The sequence below is a fragment of the Halichoerus grypus genome, chromosome 5 (assembly GCF_964656455.1).
Source record: "Halichoerus grypus chromosome 5, mHalGry1.hap1.1, whole genome shotgun sequence".
Taxonomy (NCBI): Eukaryota; Metazoa; Chordata; class Mammalia; order Carnivora; family Phocidae; genus Halichoerus; species Halichoerus grypus.
In genome coordinates this window covers 162194150-162218754 of record NC_135716.1, presented here as the reverse complement: position 1 = coordinate 162218754, position 24605 = coordinate 162194150, and the positions used below count along the sequence as shown (strand labels likewise).

General features: G+C 45.3%; 1 protein-coding gene across 2 annotated transcripts in view; it reads right to left on the bottom strand.

Annotated features, from left to right (window-relative positions):
• CSMD2 (CUB and Sushi multiple domains 2) overlaps window positions 1–24605 on the bottom strand; it is a 584478-nt gene that overhangs the window by 206857 nt on the left and 353016 nt on the right. For both annotated transcript variants that reach the window (XM_036065279.2, XM_036065276.2), the window contains 2 exons: window positions 14475–14801; window positions 10182–10376 (listed from right to left, as the gene is read on the bottom strand). In XM_036065279.2, the coding sequence (XP_035921172.2) occupies window positions 10182–10376; window positions 14475–14801 (522 nt within the window). The remainder of the gene's footprint in view (window positions 1–10181; window positions 10377–14474; window positions 14802–24605) is intronic.

The window sequence follows — 24605 nt, the reverse complement described above, 5'->3', positions numbered from 1 at the left end:
CTCTCTGCGCATCCCTCAGCTTCCCGTTCCCCCCCGCATCCTTCCCTCACCACCGCCTCTTCCTGCGCCGGACCCTTGGCCCTTGCGGCGCTCATCAGAGCGAGTCCAGTCCTCCTCCTTCCGACAGGTGGTCAGATTTCATCGCCCACCCCTTTCAAGTTATCTTAGGCCACGTGACCGCTTTGACCAATCACATGAGAGCAGTAGTGGCGCGTGTCCCGCCCACAGGGAAACTTGAGGAGCTGGTGCCCGATTTGCAGTTTTCTGCCTCCTCGACCGTGAGAGCAAGTGTCAAGATGGAAGTCCCGTCGGGCTGGACCTTTAAGTGACTCAGGGGCAGGGCCCCTGATGACCAGTGTTAAACATGCAGCTCAGGCAGTCTGTGTGCGCTATCAACTCCTGTTTTTAAGCCCCTGAGATTTGGGGCTTGCATGTTAATGCAGTCTAACCTCGCCCACCCGGTCCCTCCCCAGGACCGATGTGGAGGATGCCGGTAACAGCCGCCACCCACGCTGCGGCCACTGTCACCACCACTGGCACTCACGGGCTCACACGGGACAGTCACGCTCACTCTTCACAGAACACAAATCCTGCGAGGGTGGCGCTATTATCCTCCCCGTTTTACAGCTAAGACAGGTTTATGGAGGTGCAGCGACTAGCCCTGCGTTACCAGTGATAGAGCCTGGACTCGGACCTGGGAAGACACCACAAATCCAGAGATCCTAAACTAAGCAGCCTCCCAGTTTTCAAAGAACCCCTGCGTCCTTTGGAATCCCTTACTATGGAGCTATCAGATGCCAAAAATGCCCTGAACAAGACCAGGAAGGAAATAAAGAGCTACCCAGCACTTCTGTCTCTGCAGTTTTTTGTATGTTTCTCTAGGTAATCAGTTTCATAAAACGGAATCAAATATACTGCACCTTTCCTCTCTCAATTCTATGAACTTCTTGGAAAGATAGAAAATAATTGTCAACATTCTTTTTTAAAAAGATTTATTTATTTATTTTAGAGAGAGAGAAGGCTGGGGGAGGCAGAAGGGGGAGGGAGAGAGAGTCTCAAGCAGACTCCCTGCTGAGCGCAGAGCCTGACACTGGGCTCAATCTCACCATCCTGAGATCATGACCTGAGCTGAAATTAAGAGTTGGAGGCTCAACTGACTGAGCCACCTAGGCATTCTGATTGTCAAGCATTCTTGTGATACATTAGGGAGTTTAATTAACATGAGATAAGAACAGTAATACTAGTAGTAGAAACTCATACCAATGACTTACAGCTCTACTTTATGTGTATTATTTCATTTAAAGGCACACAACGTTTATGCAGTTATTATGCCCATTTTCAGATGAGAAGACTAAGGCTAAGTAGGCTAAGAGACTAGATCAAGAAGTAAGGAAGGGAGAGCTGGGATTTCAAGACCTCTGTCTCCAAACCCCTCTGCGGCACGTAGTGGTACTGCAGCTGCCCTGGCAGCAATGAGCTCGCTGGGGTTGAGTTTACTGCGCATCAGGATTTAAGGAGGATTATCTTTGTGACAACTGCAACACTAAAAGACAGATGCTATTGTTATCCTCATTTTACAGGTGGGGATTATCACCCCAATTTCAGTAAGTTGAGGCATGGAGAAATTAAGTAATAACACAGCATTTATATCAAACATTGAGAGAGTAAGTTGCACATGCGTATTGTCACTTCCTGGGTAACCCCAGTTTTCAAGACCCATCTCTGCATCTCATTTAACCTGCTAATACGTTCCTCTCTTTCTCTGATAGACATGTAAGACCTTGGAGGTGTGTGTGTGTGTGGGGGGGCTACTGTTTGGTCCCAGGGTCCCCATGCAGGTACTGAGCCTCTGCAGAAGCAGGGACTCTCTCTTGGCTTCAATTCAGCACAGGCCCAGCCTCTTGGGTTGTGAGCTGTGATCTCCTCACTTACTTTCCAGAAAGCTGTAGATCACACGGTCACTTTCTGTCTAGGCTGCCCTTCATTCAGTGCACAAATACTGACAACAAAACCCTATCTAAAATCTCCAGACAGGGAAACCCAAATCCTGCCTTTGGTCACCACTTTGTTTTTCTCTGCTGTATTGTTTTATTGCCTTGGCTGGCTCGTCTCTTCTCCTGCTCATGTGCTGCTCAAATGACCTCTCTATGCATTCAGTCTTTCACACTCTCTGGTTTATCTTCACATGCCGTGGTGACAGTTGTCAGGCAGGGAGGAGTAGGGAAGGGTCCTAAATGCAACGTCTCCTTAACATTTGAAAAGATGCTCAACCTCATTCTAAGGAAATATATATATATATTAAAACTGCAATGAGAAAATATTTCTCATCCATCAGATAGGCAAAATCCAAGTTCAAGGACACATGAGGCTCAGGGAAAGCAGGTATTCTATAGAGTACCTTGCTGGTGGAAATGCAAAATGGTACAATTCCTGTGAAAGGAAGTTTGGTGATGTACAGCAAAATTCCTATGCATTCACTCTCTGACCCAGCAATTCTGCTTCTAGAACTCGATCCCAAAGATATAATTGCAAATCTGTGAAAAGACATATATATGTACAAAGCTATACAAAGCGGCATGATTTATAGTAGCAAAAGAATGGAAAGAGCCCAAATGTTCCACAATAGGGAGCTGACCGAATGAACTGGAATAATCAACAAGATGGATGATGCAGCTATAAACAAGAATGAGGAATATTCTATATAATGTCCTGGAGTAGTCCCCAGAATATATTAGTAAGTGAAAAAAAAGCAAGGCAAAGAGGTAAAAAAATAATCGTATGATTCCACTTATTGAAGAGAGGGGTGGGAGACACACACATATATTGACCCATATTAACAACTGGATGAAAGAGTGAGGTCCAAACTCAAAGATTATCTATGGAAAGAAGGAGGGAACAGGGTAGAGAGGAAAGGGATAAAAGCTAGACTTTCTCAGAATGTATCTTCTTTTAGAGGTTTAAGTTTGGACCTATGTAAATATTTTTCACAACTAAAAAGGAAGATTTAAATTTGATAAGCAGTTTCTCAAAACTCAAAAGCAGAGTGAAATAAATAAATACGGGACTATATCAGGTGGCAAAATCACACATGAACTGGCGAAAGAGATTTTAAAACACAGCCATCCTTAGTAGGATCTAGGAACAAGAGGAATAGAAAGTAAAGTAACTTAAACCATTTTCAGTCATCACACTGATGTTGGTAGTGGTTGTATCATTCTCTGAGTCTTGGATATGCAGTAGGGAATGGGAAATTATGCTGATGTAGGGAACTGGAATTTTCAGCAGGAATGAACACAAGTACAGATACGACATCAAGAGAGTAAAAAAGAAAGTATTCTTACATCTGAAATGAAATGAACCCATTATGCACTTTATCTTTAAAAAACAATTCTTTAGCTCTGTTCATTGAAAAGCCTTAGAGACAAGGGCCAACTCAATAGGAATAATTACCTCCAGTGCCCAGATTCTCAATATCATTTTCCACCAAAAAGGGACCAGGGTTCCTTGGAGAAACGGCTGCTTCCAGGTCAGGGACAGAAAATATTCAAAATGAGGTTGGACCACTTTCAAAAGGTTCCCACTGGCCAATGGGACAATTGGAGTGTCGGTTAGAGTGATAATTGCAATGGATTTAAATACATAAAATATGTTTAAACCCACTGAACCGTAATGATATTTTAAAATGTTCAATTTTAGAAGATGTCAGGGAATCAACTCATTGAATAAAAACCTGTAAATAAAGGAAAATAATTAAGTTTTTCTCTGCCTTTCCTTCATGAATTATACCTCAGGGTAACCGAACAGTTGATAAGGGCGAGTTTTCTTTAAGGATTCCAGCTTATAAAAGAAGATGAAATGATAGCATGTGGGCATTTTGCAATCCCATCTATGGCTCCTAACATCCTCAAATGAGAGACAACCAGACATTATGCGTCTCTGATGGTGGCACAGAGCTCTGCCCGTAGAATATTCCGGTCGAAAAATGGAACCTAAATCTGATTAGGTTTTTAGATCCTCCTGCCAATTAAAGGAAATATAAGAGAGAGAGGATCATGTTAAACAACCTCCCAGGGACATAATGGCCAAAATTCAGAGTGCAGGAGACACCTCAGAATAAATGACCTGGCTTCTTCCACAAAAAATCACCAGGGGTGGGCATAGAGGTCCACAGATTGAACGAACTGACACATATGTGCTACCTGTAGTGAGTGCACCTGAGCAGGATTCTGATTTTTAAAAAAAATCTTTAAAATAAAATATCTTTATAAATAAAATAAAATAAAGTGGAAATTTGATTGTATTAAGTGATTATTTTTATTTTTTTTAGGATGATAGCATTGCAGTTATGTTATAAAGAGTTCTTTTTATCTGTTAGAGATACACACTAAAATGCTGTGGATGGATATTTTGCCTGAAATTTGCTTCCCGGTAATCCTAGAGTGCAGTGGCAGGGGCCACAGGCAGGGGTGTGAATGCAACAGAATAGGCCATGAGTTTGTAACTGGTGAAGCTGGGCGGTGGGCACATAGGTGTATTATTCTGTTTGAAATTTTCCACTCAAAATCTGGGGCAAAAAAAGGAAACGAGCACATGTACACTCATATCTACTCACGCTCACACTCACACTCCATACACACTCACACGCACAATGAAAGAAAAGAGGGGGAGGTTTCCTGCCTTGAATAGAGATGAGAGCTCAGAAATGAGACAAACGAGGGGCCCTGTGCTTACCCCAGTGCCTGCCACACAGCAGGTACTCAATAAATACTTTGTCGAAGGAATGAAATACTGGTTGAAAGGTAGAAGACCAGGTATTATGACTGATTTGTGTTCCCCCCAATTCATAAGGTTGAAGCCTTAGCCCCAGTACGACTGTTTGGAACTAGGGCTCTTAAAGAGGTAGTAATGAAGATTAAATAAGATCATTAGGATGTGGCCCTAATCCAATAGGACCGGTGTCCTTTTTAGAAGAGGAAGAGACACTAGGGATGTGCACACAGAGAAAAGGCCACATGAGGACACAGCGAGAAGGTGCCACTTGCAAGCCAAGGAAAAAGTGGCTTCAAGAGAAACCAAACCTGTTGGCACCTTGACCTTGGACTTCCAGCTTCCAGAACGGAGAGAAAACAAATTTCTATTGTTCAAGCTGCCCAGTCTTCGGTATTTTGTTATGATGGCACGAGATGACTAATACACAGGGCTTCTGGTGAGGGGCTGGCGTTCTCCAGGACGGATGCTAACATTGTGTCAGGCCAGGAGCAATTGGGAACAGTGATGGGACACAAGAATATGAGCTGGACATTGATTTACGTGCACTTTTTCTTTTCCTGAATGTTCACCTTCACAACAACCTATAAGGTGGGGACTGGTATTAGCCTCATTTCAGTGGAGGAAACAGGAATAGAGAGGCTAGCTAACTGGTCCAGAAACACAGAGCTAGGAAGTGGCAGAGCCAGGATTTAAACCCGGGCGGGCTGGCTCCAGGGCCCGCATCGCTAGCCACTGTGGGTGGACATGGGAATGCCGACCCTGACTACTGGCCTCAGAGGGGTTTTAGGTGACAAGGTGTCCCGTGTGAATGACCAGAAGTCGTGAAAGCCTTTTCCTGTGGCCTGCTACACTACCGTTTTGTGGCAGCATGACAGGTGAGTGAACTCTGGAGTCAGACCTCCTTGGGGGATTCAAAGTGGTGGTCTGGAATCAGAGTACTGGGATTGGAATCCTGACTCTCTAATTCGTTTAGCTGTGCGACCTTGGGCAAGTTACATAACTACTCCGTGCTTCAGCTTTCTCATCTGTGAAATGAGGACCATAACAGTATTCACTTCCTAGGGTTGTCATGAGGATTCAAAAGGACAACGTACGCAAAGCACTTGGCCTCGTATTTAACACATAGTAAATTCTCAACTGTTACCAGCTGTGGGATCTCAGGCAGGTCAATTCACCTCGCTGGTTTGCAGCTTTCTTGTGCTTAGAGCATAATAACATCTTTCTCACAAGAGTGGCCAAGAAGATTCAGTGAGATAATGTTAGAAACTCGGTAACTACGCTTACTTCTTCCTTGGAGGCCTAAATGAGCTACAACTATCACTTGGATTCCTCTTGTGGGAATGGGGAAAACTGGCCTTCTGTCTTTTTTATAGGACTTTTTAATTTTCTGATTATAAAAGTAACACATCTGGTATACACACAGAGAAAAACAATGTGGACGTGTTTACACCAAACAGTCAAACCATTTTTCTCTAGGGAGTGGGATGGGGAAATGAGAATTTTCACTTTGAACTTTATCTCACTTATGTATTGCTTAAATTTTTTAAAACCACCAAGTATTACTGTAAAAATGAGAATACACACTCACTGTAGGTAATTTATCTCCTTTTCTCCCCCCTGTGTATTTCTTATATAAGCAGCATATTTTTTTAAACCCAGTTTGAGATTCTTTGTCTTTTAATAGGGAGTTTAATTACCTTTACTGTCATAACTGATATGTTTGTCTTACTGCTGTCATTTTGTTTTATGCTGTCAATTTCTGATGCTTCCATGTGGTGTCCTGTCTTCTCTGTCTCTTGCAATAGGCACTATGTTTCCTTTTGTTTTAATTTTCTACTGGGATAGGAAAATAGAAACTTGCTTTTTATCCTACTTGTGGATACTTGGAAGTATTTCATAAACAGGTTTGAAATGATATTCTCTGTAGTGAAACAATTCCAGAAAAATACAGAAACAGTGTAGCCAAGGGTCTGGGTTTGAATTCTGGCTCCACTACTGACAAGCTGGGAGGACCCTGGGCGGGTGACTTAACCTCTCTGGGCCCCAGTGGGGACCACAACTACACCTGCTTCCTACCTGGTGCAAGGCTGGAATGAAGGGACACCTGTAAAATACTTATCCCAGTGCGGTATGGTTACTTGGTTCTTCCTGAAAAAAGACAAGGAAGAGGTGAATGGGGGAGGGATAACCAGGCATGCCTGTGTAGATGTCTTCACTGCCTAGAAGGCTTTTTAAAGATATTTCTGACTTTAAGCATAAGGATCCCCTACGTCCTCTGTTGTCTAGATAAGGGGTCAACAAACTACAGCCCGAGGGCCAAATCCAGCCCATCCACTTAAGTGCTGTCTATGGCTGTGTTTGCATAACGGTGCCAGAGTTGAGTAGAGACCCACATGGCCCACAAAGCCCAAGATACCTCCTAGCTGGCCCTTTAAGAAAAAGTTTGCTGACTTGCGCCTTAGAGTAACGAGATGATCATCCTTCTTTCTAAATTTAGGAGAAGATGCCATTTTCTCCCTGTCCCATTATAGCCTCTCAAAAGCTAAGTGGCTCTTAGCATATATTAAAAGATTTTTTAAAAGACCATTAGCTTTTGCATTTAATTGTCCACAAGGTGGGGATACTTAATCAAAAACAAAACTAGAAAAAATGGAAAAGACAAAAGATACTGATTACAAGGCAGGGTTCTCCTGAGGATAGGACACAGGGGAAAGAAGTCATGGAGGGGCCAATCCCAGGGGCTTCTCCACCCCATCTACTCCACTGTTTTAAGGCTGGGACTGGCCACCCGAGGTAGGGTCTCTCACTCCGCTCCTCTGATATGTGCTGCTCCCGGGGTCCCCGAAAACCAGCTTGGTAGCAAATGTCCAACCCTCTGAAGAAACTGAGCAGGTTCTCCCCTGTGCCAAGTTCACGGTCTCTCCAATGGGCTGCTCCCTATGTCTGGTTGCCTGCTGTCCTCCAACCTCAGCATTCCCCATCCTCCTGAGAGAATGGATGGGATAGTTTTAATTTCAAAATTAGGACTTTGCCCATGAAACAGTGAGTCTAATTCTCTCATGCACTCATATGTGGTCTCGAGTATCTCAGTGCACTGGCGGAACTAGAGTCTAGGAGCCCCCGATTCAGGAGGGCGGGTCATGCCAAGAAGTGGGGTGTGTAGTTACTAAGCCCTGGTGCCTCCTCAGGGAGCGGTCAGCTCCACTGGGACTGAGCCCCCACAGGCTCGGAGGCACTGGGAGCCTGGGCTTTTGCTCCGCAAGAGAATCTTGGTGGGGAGACAGGTCCAAAGGTCAGAGAACTGGTAAAGAAAAATGAAATGGTGGTGAGACCAAGCATCCAACAGCGTAGTCCAGTGGTGGCCCCCGAAGAACAAAAGGAATTAGGAGAAGGGAGAGATCCGGTGAGTGAGAGACAGCAGGGTAGGTGTCTTGGATGCAATGGACCAAGACAAGGACAACCAAAGAGGTCAGGGGAGAGAATGAGGAAGAATGAGGGGCAGCCTGAAGGAAAAGTGGACAGTCCTCCAGATCCTGGGCTCTGCATGGTGGCTTTGCAGGGTCATGGGCTTCACCCACGATCACACATGCATGATCACCCCACTGTTGCCAGTGATGGAGTGACTTCACCTACTAGTTCCATAGCTGAGAATGTCATTTCTAAAAAAGCTCACTCCACTGGGGAAAATGGCCATGAGGTTGTGTGGACCTCATTGTGGGAACCTGGAGGGCAGAAAATAGTCCGTTTATGGCATGATCCCAATCAGGCGTCTGGAAGGATGGAAGAGCACCACTTGATCCCATGAAGTAGAGTGATATTTATCTGATTGGTCCGAATGAAGAAATGGTTAAAATCGGGTTAAAATAATGCTCATGGCCAACACTTATTGATCGCTGCCTCTCTGCCAGACACGGCTCCAAGGGCAGCGTGTGCTCACAACGACCCTGTGAGGAGGTTGCCATTGTTAATCGCACTTTACAGATGGGGCAACTGAGGCATGAAGGGGCCAAGTCATTTGCCCAGGGTGACACAGATGGTAAATTTCAGGGTGAAGGCAAAGGGCTGGTGGGAGGCAGGCTCTGGAGGCCATTAGGGAGAGACTAACCTAATTAAAAGGTCTTTCCTTCATTCATCCATTCAATAATTCATCAACCAGTATTGGCTGAGCATCTAAAAGTCTAACAATTTGCCAGTTGTGTGGATGTGAGGCCAAGGAAGATCTCTTAACCTCACGGAGCTTACAACCCAGCGGCAGCACAGCAAACCATCTTGAGTACTTTATGCCAGGAACTGCCCTTTACAATGTACCTGTTCTTGTTCCCTCCCTTCTGTTTTCAGCTGGAAAATACAGAGGCTCAGAGGGAAAAGGTGACTTGCCAGGATTCCATGGACTTGAAAGGCCACCTTAACCCCAGACACTCTGCCACGTGCACTGAGTGGTCAGGGTCTCTCCTCTCCCCTCCCCTCCCCGTCGGCTCTGGGGCAGTGAGTGCGCGGCCTAATGCTCCCCTCTTCTTCTCCTGTCCTTCCCACCTGCTGGCCAGGGTGCTCAGATTTGGGTTTGGGGACTGGGTATGGGGAGAGGTCAGTTAGGGCTCCACTTCTGTCCATCATGTGAAACGAGAGGAAGCAGCTTCCTGGCTCCCCAAAGTAGAAAACTGCAGCCACTGCCTCCAAGGGGCTGCCGGGCTGCTCACTTGGCGTCCATTATTCACGAATTTTACTGAGGGCCTGTTCTGGGGCAGGCCCTGGGCTTGGGATGCAGGTGCGGCATGCTTCCTGCCCTCAGGAAGCTTCATCTGTGTTTTAAATGCCTGCAGTTTGGTGGAACAGATGAATGGTCTCTGAGCCTGAGACAAAACCTATTCTGTGTGGCCAGGCAGGACTGAGGGGGCACATAATAACCCTGCGCTTGCTTCGAGCTGTGTCTCTTCTGGCCGGTTTGCCTTCAGCCTCCTGAAGACCGGCCGCAAGGACACGGAGGCAACCTTACTAGGAGCATAAAGGCCAAGGCGGGGAGATGTCCCAGGGAACTGGGGGAAATGAGCACGTGCAGAAGAGAGTGCCAGGCAGCCTGCGAGCCTTTAAACTGCTACCAATGCTTTGGGCCCCGGAGCTCCCCGGGACAGGAGCTGGAAGCAGGGCTCCTAACAGCTGTGATACTGAGAGAGTTCTCAGTTGAAAGGAGAGGGGGCTTTGATGCCTGACCATCTAAAACCAGCGTTTCTCCAGGTGAATCTCTGGTGACAATTCAAATTTCTGTGCAAAGTCGGCCTATAGAGCCTCTGCCGTCCCAGTGTGAGGGTGAGAGGGTGGCCTGCGTCCTGGGAGAAGAGGAAGGATGGTGCAGACTTGTGCCGCTTGGCCCCCTCCGCATCCGCTCCGGCCGAACAGCCCCGGCAGGCACGTACCTTCACAACGCAGCACGGCGCTGTTCCAGACCACGCTGCCCTCCTTCAGGATGCAGGTGATGGTCTCCGAGCCCTGAGTCCCGAGGAAGCCTTCATCACAGAGGAAGGAGATGGAGCTTCCCAGCTGGAGGCTGTCACCAAACCGTTTGCCATTCACTGGAACACCGGGATCTGGGCACTCGTTGTGTCGGAAGGCTGTGTGGATGGAGGCCAAGGACGGGATTAGGCAGAGCTGGCGTGCAGATGGACCCCCCCCCCCCCGAGAAAATAAGCTTCATTATGATAGGCAATCCTAGACCCCATCACTTCCACAAGAACCCGCCCTACTGGAGTCAGAGCCAGATGCCCCAGAACCAGTGAGCCACAGTGGGCAGAAAGCAGGTGATTGTTAAACTCGATCTCCTACCTTCCTGAGCACCTGATCCAATTTCATCCTAATGAACATATCGAGCTCAGGCAGCGAACTAAGTATTTCTCATGTCAGCTCATTTACATCATATAATGATTCCATGAGGTAGACATAATTACCCCAGGTTACAAATGAGGAAATTGAGGCTCAACATGGCTTAGGAGCAGAGCTACTTCCTGCTGTCACATCCATTCCACACTTCCCTAACTTCAGACAGTTATGGGATCGTTTATGTTGCAGATGAGCTGGACTCCAAGTCCTGTGACACTAATAGACAGTAAGCATCATAAAGTAGGTGCCCTGGACTCAACCCTGTCTGAAGCCATTTCCTTCATTTCCTTGGGTATTGTCAGGCTGCCTCTCGCTCTGTCCAGGCAACTGATAATGCAGCAGGAAGGGGGCAGAGGAAAGAGAGCACTTGAGGGTTTAATTGAGCTTTGCCTCTTGTTAGTTACACGGTTCTGGGCAATTTATGTAATCTTGCTGAGCCTCTGTTTCCTGACCTATAAAATGGAGACCGTACTTCCCCGGCAGGGTCATTTTGGGATAGAAATAAAAGGAAAGTTGGTATGAATTTGAAAGTGGAGAATGTTTGGGAGGGCGCCTGACAGATGGTAAGTACTCCCTGAGTATGAGTCCACTGCCTTCTTCCCATTCCCACCCCGTCTCCACGGAGCACGTTCCCAGCCCGCCTCCATCAGGGTGCCACAGTTCTGGAGCTCAAGTCTCTGAGCCACACCCTATCTGCATCCCTGCTGTTGTGAGGACGGTGCTTTCCAGGAGACCAGGCTCCCTGGCTCTGCAGACGGGTGCCACTTTAAATTAAGAACTCAATTTGCAAGCCTCTGAAATTCACTAGTGATTTTTTTTATAAAGATTTTATTTATTTGACAGAGAGAGACAGCGGGAGAGGGAACAGAAGCAGGGGGAGTGGGAGAGGGAGAAGCAGGCTTCCTGCTGAGCAGGGAGCCCGATGTGGGGCTCCATCCCAGGACCCGGGGATCATGACCTGAGCTGAAGGCAGATGCTTAACGACTGAGCCACCCAGGCGCCCCTCACTAGTGATTTAAACACCTGCACAACCAGAAACAGAAGGGCCCCAGAGGCTGCTGGATCTTGCTGGAGGCAGGAGACCTGCAAACCTGGGGATCCTTCCTACTGAAGGCGAGCCACGGGAGCATCTGACGCGGAGATGATTGTGATGATCCCTCGGCGGATGCCCCAACACCCTTCCCACTGAAATGCAAAGCCCAGGTCAGCCCAGACTTTAGGCTCGCCACCTTCCTTCATGAGGAATGATGACTATGAGGTTGCCCTGATATTTAGAAAGATGCCCTGGGAAGAAGAGTGGTGCCTGGGGCTCAGAAGTCCAGACATGTCTCTTAAAAATCTGATCAGTTACACACACGCATGCATACATGCAGGAATATGAAGCTACTTCCAATGTCAGGGCGCAAAAGCTCTAAGTCAAGAGTCTTTTCAACCTCAGGTTCCTGGCATGTGGAAGGGGTAGATAAAGCTTAGCTACTGACGTTTCTGCTGAAGCAGCCGGCGGTGGTGACCACAGAGGTGCTCACATGGCAGGTGCTCGGGGGACAGCTGCTGCCATCATCGTTGTTCCAAATGCCCCACATGGAGGAAAGATTAGCTTTACTCTAAGGAGTGCTAGGGGTGAAAATGGGATCACTGATCCTTGTTCCAGGGACACCGGCTTCAAGTCAGCATGAGGGGAAGGCACCCAGTGCTCTTTGGCTATGGAGAAGCTGTCTGGGAAGTGAGTTCCCCACGCTGGGCAGATTCAGGCTCAGCCTGGATGATCATCAGCTGCATGTGACTGAGGAGCTTTATGTCCCAGTTCCCAGACACTTGTCTGTGGACTACTATTTCACCAGCTACATCAGAATCGCCTCCGAAGCCTGTAAAAGTGTAGATTACAGGGCCTCATCCCTTTAGGGGTTCTGATTTAGCAACGGGACCCAAATTTAAAACAATTATGTCTACTTATCCCCCCACTATCTCTATAAATGCACAGAGAAATATCTGATGTCTGCAATAGTGTTCAGCAAAGGCTGGCAAGAATCATTTCTGGGTGAGGGGGATTCTGGGGTGGTAATTAGTACTTCTTTGACCTGCCCTGTTTGTTGAGTATGTAATGTGTTGAATGTGTATCACTTTTATGGTGATGGAGAAGCCTTGAAGAAGAATGCTAGGTAACGGCTCGATCCTCCGATCCTCGTTTAGGCCAGGTCCCTGCATTTTGCCTCCCCTTTCCCCTCCCCACCAAGGACTCAGCACTTGCTGCTTTTTGGAAAGTGGGCACTTCCTAGGATTTGGTCTTGCTAGGAGACTCAGTAGCCATTTTGTCCCAGGCTCCCCACTGATGTCCATACCTACATTGAACCTGCAGAGTTCCCAGCCCTCACTATCCTGGAAGGTGGGCTCCCTGGGATACCTCTCACCCCTCTTTCTGTTCCCATCAGCGGGAAAAAAGGGCATTAGCCACTCATGGACATTTCCATCCAATACACATTTACTGATCTTTAGCAGGTCCAGACTCTGTGCTGGGCAGAAGGGGTAAGAAGATAAGTGTACATCCCCCCACCTTTCCAGAGCTCATGATCTCATGGTAAAGCAAGGATAGGGGTAGATCAGCTAGAAGATAGAGTGCAGTACTAGACTGGGAAGACTAGGGGAGATGGAGCTGGGTTCTGCTTCTGCCTGACTGTGGATGGTGGGGACAGGTACGTCCTGGAAGAGGCATGCCCTGAGACTGATGGTTTCTAGCAAGTTCGCTGCCCTGAAGAAGATGCTGAAGGGAATGCTGGGAGAGGGCTTGAGCCTGGGTGGTTCCTTGGAATCTGAGGTCCCCAACGGCCCCATCTCAATTAGACTCCAGGGACAGGTGGGACACGGAAGCAAGACCTCTATGCCAGGGGAGAGGGGTGGGGGCTGGGAGGAGATCTGTTCTGTCAAAAAGTACCAGACTATGTGAGTGTTTGTATGCATGGGGTGGGGTGGGAAATGGGGGCTTGCATTTCACAAGCAGCCCCTGGAAGTGGATCTGGTGAATGGTTCAGGCAGGCCCAACTTCAGCCCAAATTTGACTGTTTGCCATTGGCTAAGTTCACTGGGTCTACAGCTTATTATGACCCGAGAAGCACTTCTTGCTACCTTTGGCAGTTTTCTATTTCTGGTCTCCAAGCTCTGGCCTCTCTCCCCCTCCTCACGATAGCCCCAGGAGACACAGAAATGCAAAGAATTTCCACTTAGCTTCAGGCTCCTTCTAGAGAAGGGGCCCAGGGTTGAAACTGGAGGTGACAGCTTTTGGACTGTGGCCCTGAGAGGGGCGATGAGGAAGTGCCCCAGTAACAAGACTAACAAGCCTCAGATCCAAGCAGAAATCTGCTCCGGACCTTTGCTTCCGATTTGACCGCAGGGGTGGGAACTGGGCAAAGTGACGTGTGAGCCCCATGGGGAATACCTGAAGTCAACAGTAAGCAGGTGTGCAAGGACCAGGGAGAGCCCCTTGAGAGGGATGGGCAACAATGAGAGGAAGACACAGGCTTGCTCTCCCGGGGGCCCTCCCTGGTGCTCACTGGGCCTTCTAGGAGGGGGAGGGTGGGATGAACAAATGAAGTCCTGGGCTCCCTCTGATGTTACATACCACACTTAGAGGAAAGAAATGCTCAAAAGAGAGTGACTCCACTGAAAAGAGCACCCTGGCCAGCAGCCAGCACTTTCGGCTTTTCCAGTCATGCTGGAGTCCCATGCCGGGGCCCCCCATGGCCCACCCACATCGATGCTCCTCCACGGGGGCACCCTCCACCATGCTCAGAGGCCAGTACTCCGAGGGTTGGTCCGCTGGAGACCGAGTGGGGACTCACTGGTAAAGGTGATGTTGAAGCCCCTCTTCCCTGTGGAGTGGTCAGTCTGGAACTCGAGACGGGCCACGTGGCCACTGCTTGTGATGGAGGAGGGGAGCTGGTTTCCTGAGAAGGTGCCCAGAACTGGGGCCTCGGCCGTGGCCCCATCCTTGACAACCAGGAAGTCAAACTGAGGTTCCACGTCGATGTCGTTGAAAGCTAGGTGGATGCGGCTCTCGGGCCGGGCCAGGATGAGCCAGACACAGTGCAGGTGGTTGCCATAGTCCTCTGGGTAGTTGGGCGACAGGACGACCCCGGAGGGGCTGGTGAAGTTGAAGAAGCAGGAAACTGCAAGAGAAGAGCCGTGGAGGTCAGTGTGCGTCCCAGCATTCTGCCTGGGCTACCAGGGGTTGGTGCGGGGCCTTGGCCTAAAGAGCAATTGAAAGAAATGTAACACCAGGGTTGGGCCGGACTGGCTGGGCTCTGAGCTCTAGGAAGGAGATGTGCTGGGTTCCATGCTGGGCATGGTGCTGGGAAGGGCCACTCTGGCCAACTGCAGACATGGCGGGTGGAATTGGTCCTCTTAGCTGCTGGTGATTCCCTGGGTGGTAACCAGGGTCAGGGCATGCCAAGTCCATTCCTACTCTTTAAACATTATGATAGGCATGCCCTGGGGATTCGGGCAACCTCAAAGCTACAAAGCTACATAATTACGATAAGGAGGTGCTGAGTAAACACTGTCTTTCAGAGACCAAAGCTTTGGAAGAACCATGGGGGAGGGGTGATGGAAGCCTCATCTCCATGCCGTGCCCACTTCCTGTTCTCTCTCCTACTTTATCCTAAGGACTCACTCTTCTGGAATTCCTTATTTTAAACTCTTTTCATGCCAGTGACTAACAGACCCTGGAACAAGGCTGAGGCAAGGGAAGTGCTGTAAGTGGAAAAACAAACAAACAAGCAAACACTAAACCAAAATTAAGATGGAAAATAATAGAACGAAAAAAATTGCAACAAATATGCCAAAGGGTGAATATCAATATTAAATTAGAGCTTTTACAATTGCATAAGAACATCACCAGGATAAGCAAAGAGTATGCTCACAGGATTCGTAGGAGAGAAAATAGAATTAATATGAAAACAGTCTATTTCACTAGTAAAAAAAAAAATAAAGAAAAAAATACACAGCCCAATATTGTTGAGGCTTCGTGGAAATTCATACGTATTTATTGCCAGCTGCAGAGTAAAGCTGATATAATCCTTTTGGAAGGGAGGATATGAATTCTTATCAACAACCACAAAACTATTCAAATATTCAGACTCAGTAGTCTCTAGGAATTAATTCAGAAGAAAAAGAGCTGCATGGACAAAGATGTTTATAGTGACATAATTTTATTAGAGAAAAAAAATGTGAACAACCTATATGCCAGCCTAATAATACGAGGTAAATTATAGCCTTTAATGTGATGCTGTTTGAACAAAATCATTAAAGTGATAAATACGACCCTGCAGAAAGAAGAACATTAAGCATCATTTTAAGTAAAACGGTAGATCATAAAATTATATGTATACTTCCGATTATAGCTATTACATATTTACATGTGGATAAAGACTGGACATGAGCCCCCGAATAAAAATTGTTTTCGAGTAATAGGTTTTGGGGTAATAGTTTTTCAAAATGAAAACAGTATTTAATTTTTCTGACTGCAAAAATGATATAGGCTCATACTAAACACTTTTAAATGTAAAAGTATAAAGAGGGTAAAACTAATATGGGCAAATATTTAAATACCTTTATAACATTTATATTGATGTCTGGTGTTAATAATATTGAAACAAGTTAGCATAATATTTGGCTTATTAATTATGATGAAGCTAAGGTGAAAAATAATAATGAAATCATGCTTGCAAAAGAAACACACACACAAAACAAAGGAATTGGTGACTCCTTATGTTGAGCTTCTCCTTCCTTTCCCTGACTCTACTCATCCTCCCCTTTTCTACATTAGGTATCCCTTTTCCAACCTGCTACTCAAAGCATTCCCATCCAGTTCTGCAAAGCGAACCTGGTCCCTAAGACATATTCAGTCTTATCCCTGTAGTCTCTGTTGTTTTAGGGGTATAGGAAGAGTCTGAGCCAAGGGGAGAGATGGATATGAAAAAGCGTTTAGGCAACACAATATAGAGTTAATAGTGATTATTATGATATATTAATGGTGGTTACTAAGTGCAGGCACTGTTCTGAGCACTGTCATCAATTACTCAATTTAGCTGTCACAATAACACTGTTTGGTAGGTAGCTCATTTTAAAGATGAAGACACTGAGGCACGCAGAGGTTAAGTAATTTGCCAGGGTTGCTTGGTCAGTAAATGGTAACAGCAAGTTCAAATCCATCTGACTTCAGGGGCCAAGCTCTTAGCCACCCCTGAACATCCTATTATGAGAATAGTACTGCCCACTGGGCCTAAAAGTGGAGTCCACGGGGTGTTCTTAGAATTTGCTGAATATCGACCTGTCAACTCCTAACCACTACATTAGCACTGAAGTGGGGGGCTCTAGGCTGGTCATGGGTGCCCCCACACAGCCATGCTGTCTCCAGCTGCAAGTGTAATGCAAATCATGAGGAATCCTAACCCAACAGAGCCAACGACCTTGAAGACAAGGGGCAAAATCACAAGGTCTGCCTACCAGTAGAACCATACCAAGGCAGACCGAAGGCAAGAAATGCTATGATTTCAGAGGGAAGACCATCAGAAGAACTGTAAACATGTGCACAAGTGGCTTTGCTGCAGAGGAGAATTTAATTAACATCACCTGGGTCCCCACCCCCACTCCATCACTCTATCACATTATTCTTTTTTCTTTATACCTTTGTAGTGGGTTGCCATCTTGCAAAGCTCCAGGGGCACCATTTTGAGCAACTGTATATGGTAGTTTTACTTATCACTCTCTAAAATTACCTTGTTCACCTGTTTGTTTATGGTCTGTCCCTCCCTCACCCCAACACATACACATATGTTCCATGAGAGTAGAAATCTTGTCTGTTTGATTCTTCTCGGTCCCTAATGGCTCCCACGATGCCTAGTGCATTCATTGTAGGTGCTCAATCAGCAAATCAATATTTGCTGAATGAATCAATGAATACAGTTGACCCCTGAGCAACACAGGTTTGAACCACACACATCTACTTACACGTGGATTTTTTTTTATAAATACAGCACAGTACTGTAAATGCATTTTCTCTTCTTTATGATTTTCTTAATAATATTTTTTCTCTAGCTTACTTTATTGTAAGAATACAATATATAATACTCGTAACATACAAAATATGTGTTAATCAACTGTTTATGTTATCGGTAAGGTTTTCGGTCAGCAGTAGGTTATTAGTAGTTCAGTTTTGGGGGAGTCAAAAGTTATATATGGATTTTTTGACTGAACAGGGTTGGGTGGGGAGAGGTTGGCACCCTACTCCCGTGTTGTTCAAGGGTTAACTGGATTTAATGGTTGATACCATCTGAAAAGATGGGGACATGAATACATGTGCCTCACGTTCCCATCCCGTTCTAACCCCCAAGCAACAGAATTGACCAAAGTCTGAAAAACCGGTGGATACCCGAGTCAGCTCTGGAAACTAGGAAAAAATACCGGGCCATGACCCTCAATGCATTTCTCTTAGACACAGTACAGATCTGTTCCTAAATAATTTAGAGTAGAAAAGAGAATGACTCAGCCAAATTGCTAAACAGCAAAGACAACAGAAACTGCTCCCAGTGTCAAAGACCTCGAAAAATATATTAGTCACATAAAATTCATTAAAAAAAAACACTCAAAGATGTTTTCTACCCAACCAAGAGATAAATCAAAATGAAGAACTCAAGTGTGGGAAAGTTTTGGTTAATAAAAAAAAAAAGATTAGGAACAAGCAAATAAACGGTATAGTAAAGAATCTAAATAATTGCTATAAACATAGTTATAAAACAGAATGCAAGCATAACAAATATTCCTTCGAAGAGAAGATAAAAGATATCACTCCTGCCCAAACCCCAGGGTAAAACTCTGCAGTTGACACTGATAGAAAGCATAAAGTTGGAGCAAGGAGATATGCTAATTTCCTCATCTTGCAAGAAACTCTCTTATACAGTTTCTGTGGTTAATTAGAGAAATATAGGTTAGACCATGTTTTTAAAGATGTTAAGAGTAATTAGTAATAGACTATAAAGTAGCTTATCTTCAAAATTACCAAAGGGGGAAAAGGAAAGCAGTCAATTTAGCAAAAAACGGAATTCAAAGGACAAAACAAGGAAGCATAAAGAGGGGAAATGTAAAGTAAATGCTAAAAAAAAGAAAGAGACAAAACATTATTTATGACAATATACGTGTACAGGTTAACCTAGCCCAGTAAAATATAATTCTCATTTTGGAACAAGACACACGACTTACACAAAGTGTCTCAGAGTAGTTAAAAACAAGGGAAGGGGCCAACAGAGCTCAGACTTCACATTAGAAGAGTATTAAAGTTTACCAGTGCCAGGCTCCAGAGATTCCTATGTGTTTGGTGGAGTCGTCCAGAGCATCCACAGGTTCTAAAAGCTCCCCCAGGTGATCCTAAATGTGCAACCAAGGTTTCAGAAGGACCAGTGGAGGCAAATGCCAACCACCCAAAAAGGGGGTTTTAATATTAAGATCAGACCCTTGGATGTTATAACGTCACACCAGACTCTTGGGCGATCCTTGTTTTTGGTCAAGAGTCTTGAACAGCTACCAAAAGACATTTCTTCTTGCACCTGGAAGGACATGACGCTCATAAACTGACACTTATAGAAAAGAGCGTGGCCCTACAAAGCTCAGTCTAACACCCTAAAAGATAACTCAGACTCGTTGCCATGAGAGCAGGAAAAGCGCATATGCATTGTGCTACAAAGGTCTAATCTTTCTCGCTCTGGAAAATTATGTTTGCATGCTACTTTGGAATGTTTCTGTTAGAGAGCACAGTTTACTTCTCAGTGTCCAAAATGAGGAAAACATCAAGTGCTGTGATTGGATCTCATCATTATCAATCACCCAGGTTAAAAGAGGGAGATAAGGTGCCTACCCCCTTTGGAAGTAGTTATGCTTATGGATCTCAACCTTGGATAAACCTTTAAATCAGAGGGCTCTGCCATCGCTCAGACTTTTGAAAACTGATAAAGGTGGAAAACTCATTAGCAGGTGTATGCATAATTACTGTGTGTAATATCAGATCATTATTTGATACAACCTTGAGTAGAAAACACAAGGGGCTTGTTGAAAAACCCCCTTTTACTATCTTTTCTTTTGGTATTGTTATTGCTGGCTTCACTGCTTTCAAAATGATAATTCAATTACGGCGGGGGGGGGGGGTGTTGACAAAGCAAAACAAAATCCAAAGATGATATTTAAACAATGGATGATGCACAGATTCCAAAATGAAGATATGACAGTTATGATACTTTATAGCCCAAAGCACTGACACCGATCAAATAAACTATTTTTAAAAAGTATAAGAGTTGGAGAAAAATATACTAATCTGAAATCAAAAATAAGTAAAGATAAAGCAGATCTGTAAAATACTATGAGTGTGTATGTGTTATATGAAACTGTGTGGCCTTCAAACAAGGACAATCATCCTCTTTACAAGCACCCATGGAATATTACAGAAATGGACTTTATCTTATGCTACAAGGAAATCTCCATAAAGCTCTCCATGAAGCAAAAACTATGGGGCCATATTCTCTGTTCACAGTGCAAATGAACTAGAAATCCATACTAAAAGAATACAGGAGAATCCCTAAATCACTTGAAAATTCACGGAACCCTTTCTTAAATAAGTTCTTGAGTTCAAAAAGGAAATGAAATCTGTCAATACAGACTAGTTATAAGAATGATGATGGTATCAGGTCAAAGCTGTATTTCACAGGAAATTCATAGCCTTATTCATTATTAAATTGTAGAAAAATAAGTTAAATGAATGTTTAAACTCAGAAGTTATGGAGAGAATAACTGAACAAGATCAAAGAGAGAACGGAGAATAAACTTAGAAAAGATAAAAATAGAAAAAAAATAACAGAAAAGCCCCATAAATAAGAAACTTCTCACTGGTCTACTCAAGAAATAGAGAGAAGGTACATATACATATAGGATAGTAAAACTAAGAAGACAAGTCAATTATAAAAGAATAGTATGCGTAACATACTAATAAATTTGAAATCTTGACAAAACAGAATTTCCTAGGAAATTCTGAATTACCAAACTTGTGTGAAGAGAAAAACACAAGAAAACTGGAATGTACTTAAGGAGTAGGTGGTTTTGTGGCTAGAGCTTTAAAACTTTAAACACACCATAATAGCCATGCTATTTAAATTAATTTTGATACAACTACTCCCATAAAACAGTATATATGATACACATATTCATACCCACCTACTCACACACCAACATACCCACAGTGTAAAAAGAAATCCCATATGCAAAGTGTTAGCAAATCAAATTCAGCCCTACAACAATGAACAAACACAGCCTATATAATGAAAACAACAAAACTTTACTGATAGGCAGAAAAGAAAATTTCAAAATGAGAGATGCACTATTTTTCTGGGTGACGAGTTCATATTATTAAAATGCAATTATCCTCAAATCGTTGTATACATTGAACATAACTCCAGGCACAGCACACACCAATTTTTTTCTTTCTGAAACTTAAAACAATTTTAAGATCCATCTGTTGTAATAAACAGGTGAAAAGAGCCAATGTGTCCTTAAAGAGATAAGGTGCCAGTCAGCAGTCCCTTACAACAACCCTCTGAGGTGGATGCTATTATCCACACTTTACAGATGCAGAAGCTGAGTCCAGGTGTTCAGGTAACCTGCCCCCAGTCACACTGCACGGGGGTGATGGGCTGGGATATGAACCCAGTCGAGCTGGTTCCAGAGCCCAAGCTCTCAGCCATGACACCTGCTTTCTCCCAGTGTAAGGAGGCCTTGCCCACTCAGATATTAAAACATATACTCAAGCTGCAATAGTAAAATCTGTATTGTATTAGCTTCAAATGAGAGAGAAATGGAGCCAAAAAAGAAAAGTTTAGAAACAGATACAGACATCTAAAAATTTAGTACATGACGAGGGGGGCTTTTCACATTGGCAGGGCAAAGGTGGATGGATCAATAAAGGATGCTGGGACAAATGGCTAACCAGCTGTGGAAAAATTAGATTCATACCTCACTCAATGTACCACAGAACTACTAGAAAAAAAAATATAAGGAATATAAGGAATATTCGTATAATCTCAGAAGTGGAGATGGACTTTCTCAGCATTACACCAAAGTTGGAAATCATGTGGGAAATGATTTTTACCTACAGACATGAGAAACTTTTGGATTTTAAAAAAATCACCATAAACAAAATCTTAACACTGAGGAGCAAATGGAGAGGAAATATTTGCAGGTTATTCCAGTTAAATATTTACTATGTTTACCATATACGGAACGACAATTCAATAAAAAAGATAAACACTCAAAATAGGAATATGGGTCAAGGAAATTAAGACGTCACTAACAGAAGAGTAAAGCTGGTCAACAGAGATGCGGGAAATGTACAATATTATTGGAAAACAGAAACGTCAAATGACAGAGCTCTCAAGTTGGCAAAGGAAAAACAAACAGCATGGAACTTTGCAAGAGAATGGAAAGAAGCTGGAAGGGCAGATGGAGGCTAAGCAGCCGAGGGAGGAGGAAAAACAGGAGAGTGGTTGCTAGAAGGAAGGACTATCTGTTCTGAAATACAGCGGAGCATCTGAGGAGGGCAGAATGCCACCCTTCGGGTTTTAGTGACAGGAGCTCATCGGCAACTTTGGTGAGAGCAGTCTCCGGGTGTGGGGGATACAGAGGTCAGAATGGGCAGGTGACAAGGGAGCGGTAGCTGAGAAAAGGATGCAGCAGGGAGGACATCCTGTCAAGGAAGTCTGGGTGTAAAAAGGAGCATTAGAGAACAGGCAGGGTGATGGGGGGTGTGAAGAAAGAGCTTTCCTTCTAAGTTTTAGAGACCCGGGGTAAATTTAAATGGTGATGGGCAGGACTTGGCGATGGGGAGAGGCCAGAGACACAGAACAGGGAGGATGGATTGCACATAAGGCATAAGGTTCCTGAGAAGGTGGGAGGTGAGGGAGACTCTATAGCAAGAACAGTCCATTAATCACTGGTCGTGAAAGTGATGTGGTGGGTATTGAGGTGGATGCTAAGAGAAAAAAAGAGAAAAAAGGAGGAAAGGAAGAGAATGGAAATTTTCTGAGCACACTGTAAGTAGTGAAGGTAAGGACTGTTTGTAAATCGTACACTTCAATTAGTGCAAGCGCGTGTGTACCGCATTGCATTTCTTACTGCGAGTTCGACGGTGTTCGTAGGTCCCTGATTTAAAGCCTAAAAGGGATGTATAATCTACAGGGGGACTGCTTTTTGATGGGAGAGAGGAGTGAACATCTCCATTATAAAGCAGAGAAGGATGGGAAGGAGTATAATCTGCAGGCTGGGTGTCTTTGGTATTTGCAAGTTGACGACTGTTGCCAGGCCTGCTGGGTGGGAGGCAAGGTCACTCTCCAGTGCCAGGTGGGGGCAGAGGCTGCTCATGGGTTTGAGGGGAGCAGCGAGTGGACAGCTTCCACGGAGAAGAGAACAACAGGCTGACTTGAGAAGCACAGATGGATTGTTCAGCGCCGCAGCAGGCTCTACCGAGCTGTGCCAATTTGCCTGGTTGGGCGATTTTCTCCAGCAGTGCTCACTCAAGCAGGAGAGGCCCAATCAGGTCGTTCTTGCTTCATTGTGGATCTCCGGACCAGTAAACTGAGGCAGCTCTTCAGGCTTCACAAACCCACCCTTGAATGTCTTTGGCCTCCTGCTCAGAAGCTCAGCATATGTTCGTGTTATCTTAATAATCATCTCTGGTGCTGGAGTCTGGCGAAAGTTCTCATTGAACTTCACTGGGGCTGTGCAAGTGGTGAGAGGTTCTCAAAGTCACATGCAGGAGGGGTGAAACTGCTCCCCCCCGGCAGGGCTCATCCTTATCCTAAAGGAGATTAGGTTAAGGTGGGGTTCTCTTGAGAATACTGAGGATGTCTTACAGAAACTCCCACATTCCAAAGGGAGCATTGGGATCAATGGGCAACGCTGGCCACGTGTTTCCCGAGCACACGGTATGTTGTCTTACATTCATACTGGATGTAATTCAATCCACAGGCCATGAATGGTGCTCATGGCTTTGTGTTCCTTTTTTCTTTCCTTTTTCTTTTTTTTTTTTCATTTGGTCCAATCCTCACCTCCCAGGCAAGCAAGACTGGGGTGCTGGTGTCCTGAGTTAGATGAGCAGGGCCTTCAACTGAGCTGATCTTCCCCTAATTCCTGAACCATGTCCATTCTGTCCTCCATCACACCCACTCACTTTTCCCACCTCTGGCTCTGGTGTCCCTTTGCAATCATCTGCAAGCTTTCCTTCTCTACCTGACATTCACATTGTGGAACATGAAGGGATCGATTTTAGGGTCATCTTCTGCTAACTCACATCCTCTCTAGGGCACCCCACCCCACACATGACTCCTCAATGTATGCCCCCTGGGCAGACCACTCTTCAGAGCCCCAGACCTGTATATCCTGGTCTTGCAACGTCTCCACCTCGCCCACGGATCACCGGAGCACCTGCTGTGTGCCAAACACTGCTCCGGGTAAGAGGGATATAGGTTGGCAACCAAAGAAGAGCAAGCCCTCAGCTCTCGTGAGGTCGATATTGTAATAGAACCTAAGCCTAGGCGAAGGAAAAAAGTGAACATAGTGGGGGTGGCTTACTTACAATGAGGAGGTCAGAGATGGCCTGTGTGAACAAGGAGCCAGCCATCACAAGGGAAGACCGCCACAGACGAGGGGATGAGCTTGGTGCAGGTGAGGGACAGAAAGGGGAGCACTGTGGCAGAGGCAAGGCGAACCCCAGAGCGGCTAGGAATGGGAGATGATATGAAGAGGATGGCAAAGGGCTTTCAGACCATGAGAAGGAGTTTGGATTTTGTCACAGCGGATTAAACTAAATATGTCCAATATTGAACTCCGAAGTCTTCTTTCCCAAACCTGGTTCTCCTGGATACTAGGGTCTGGAATGT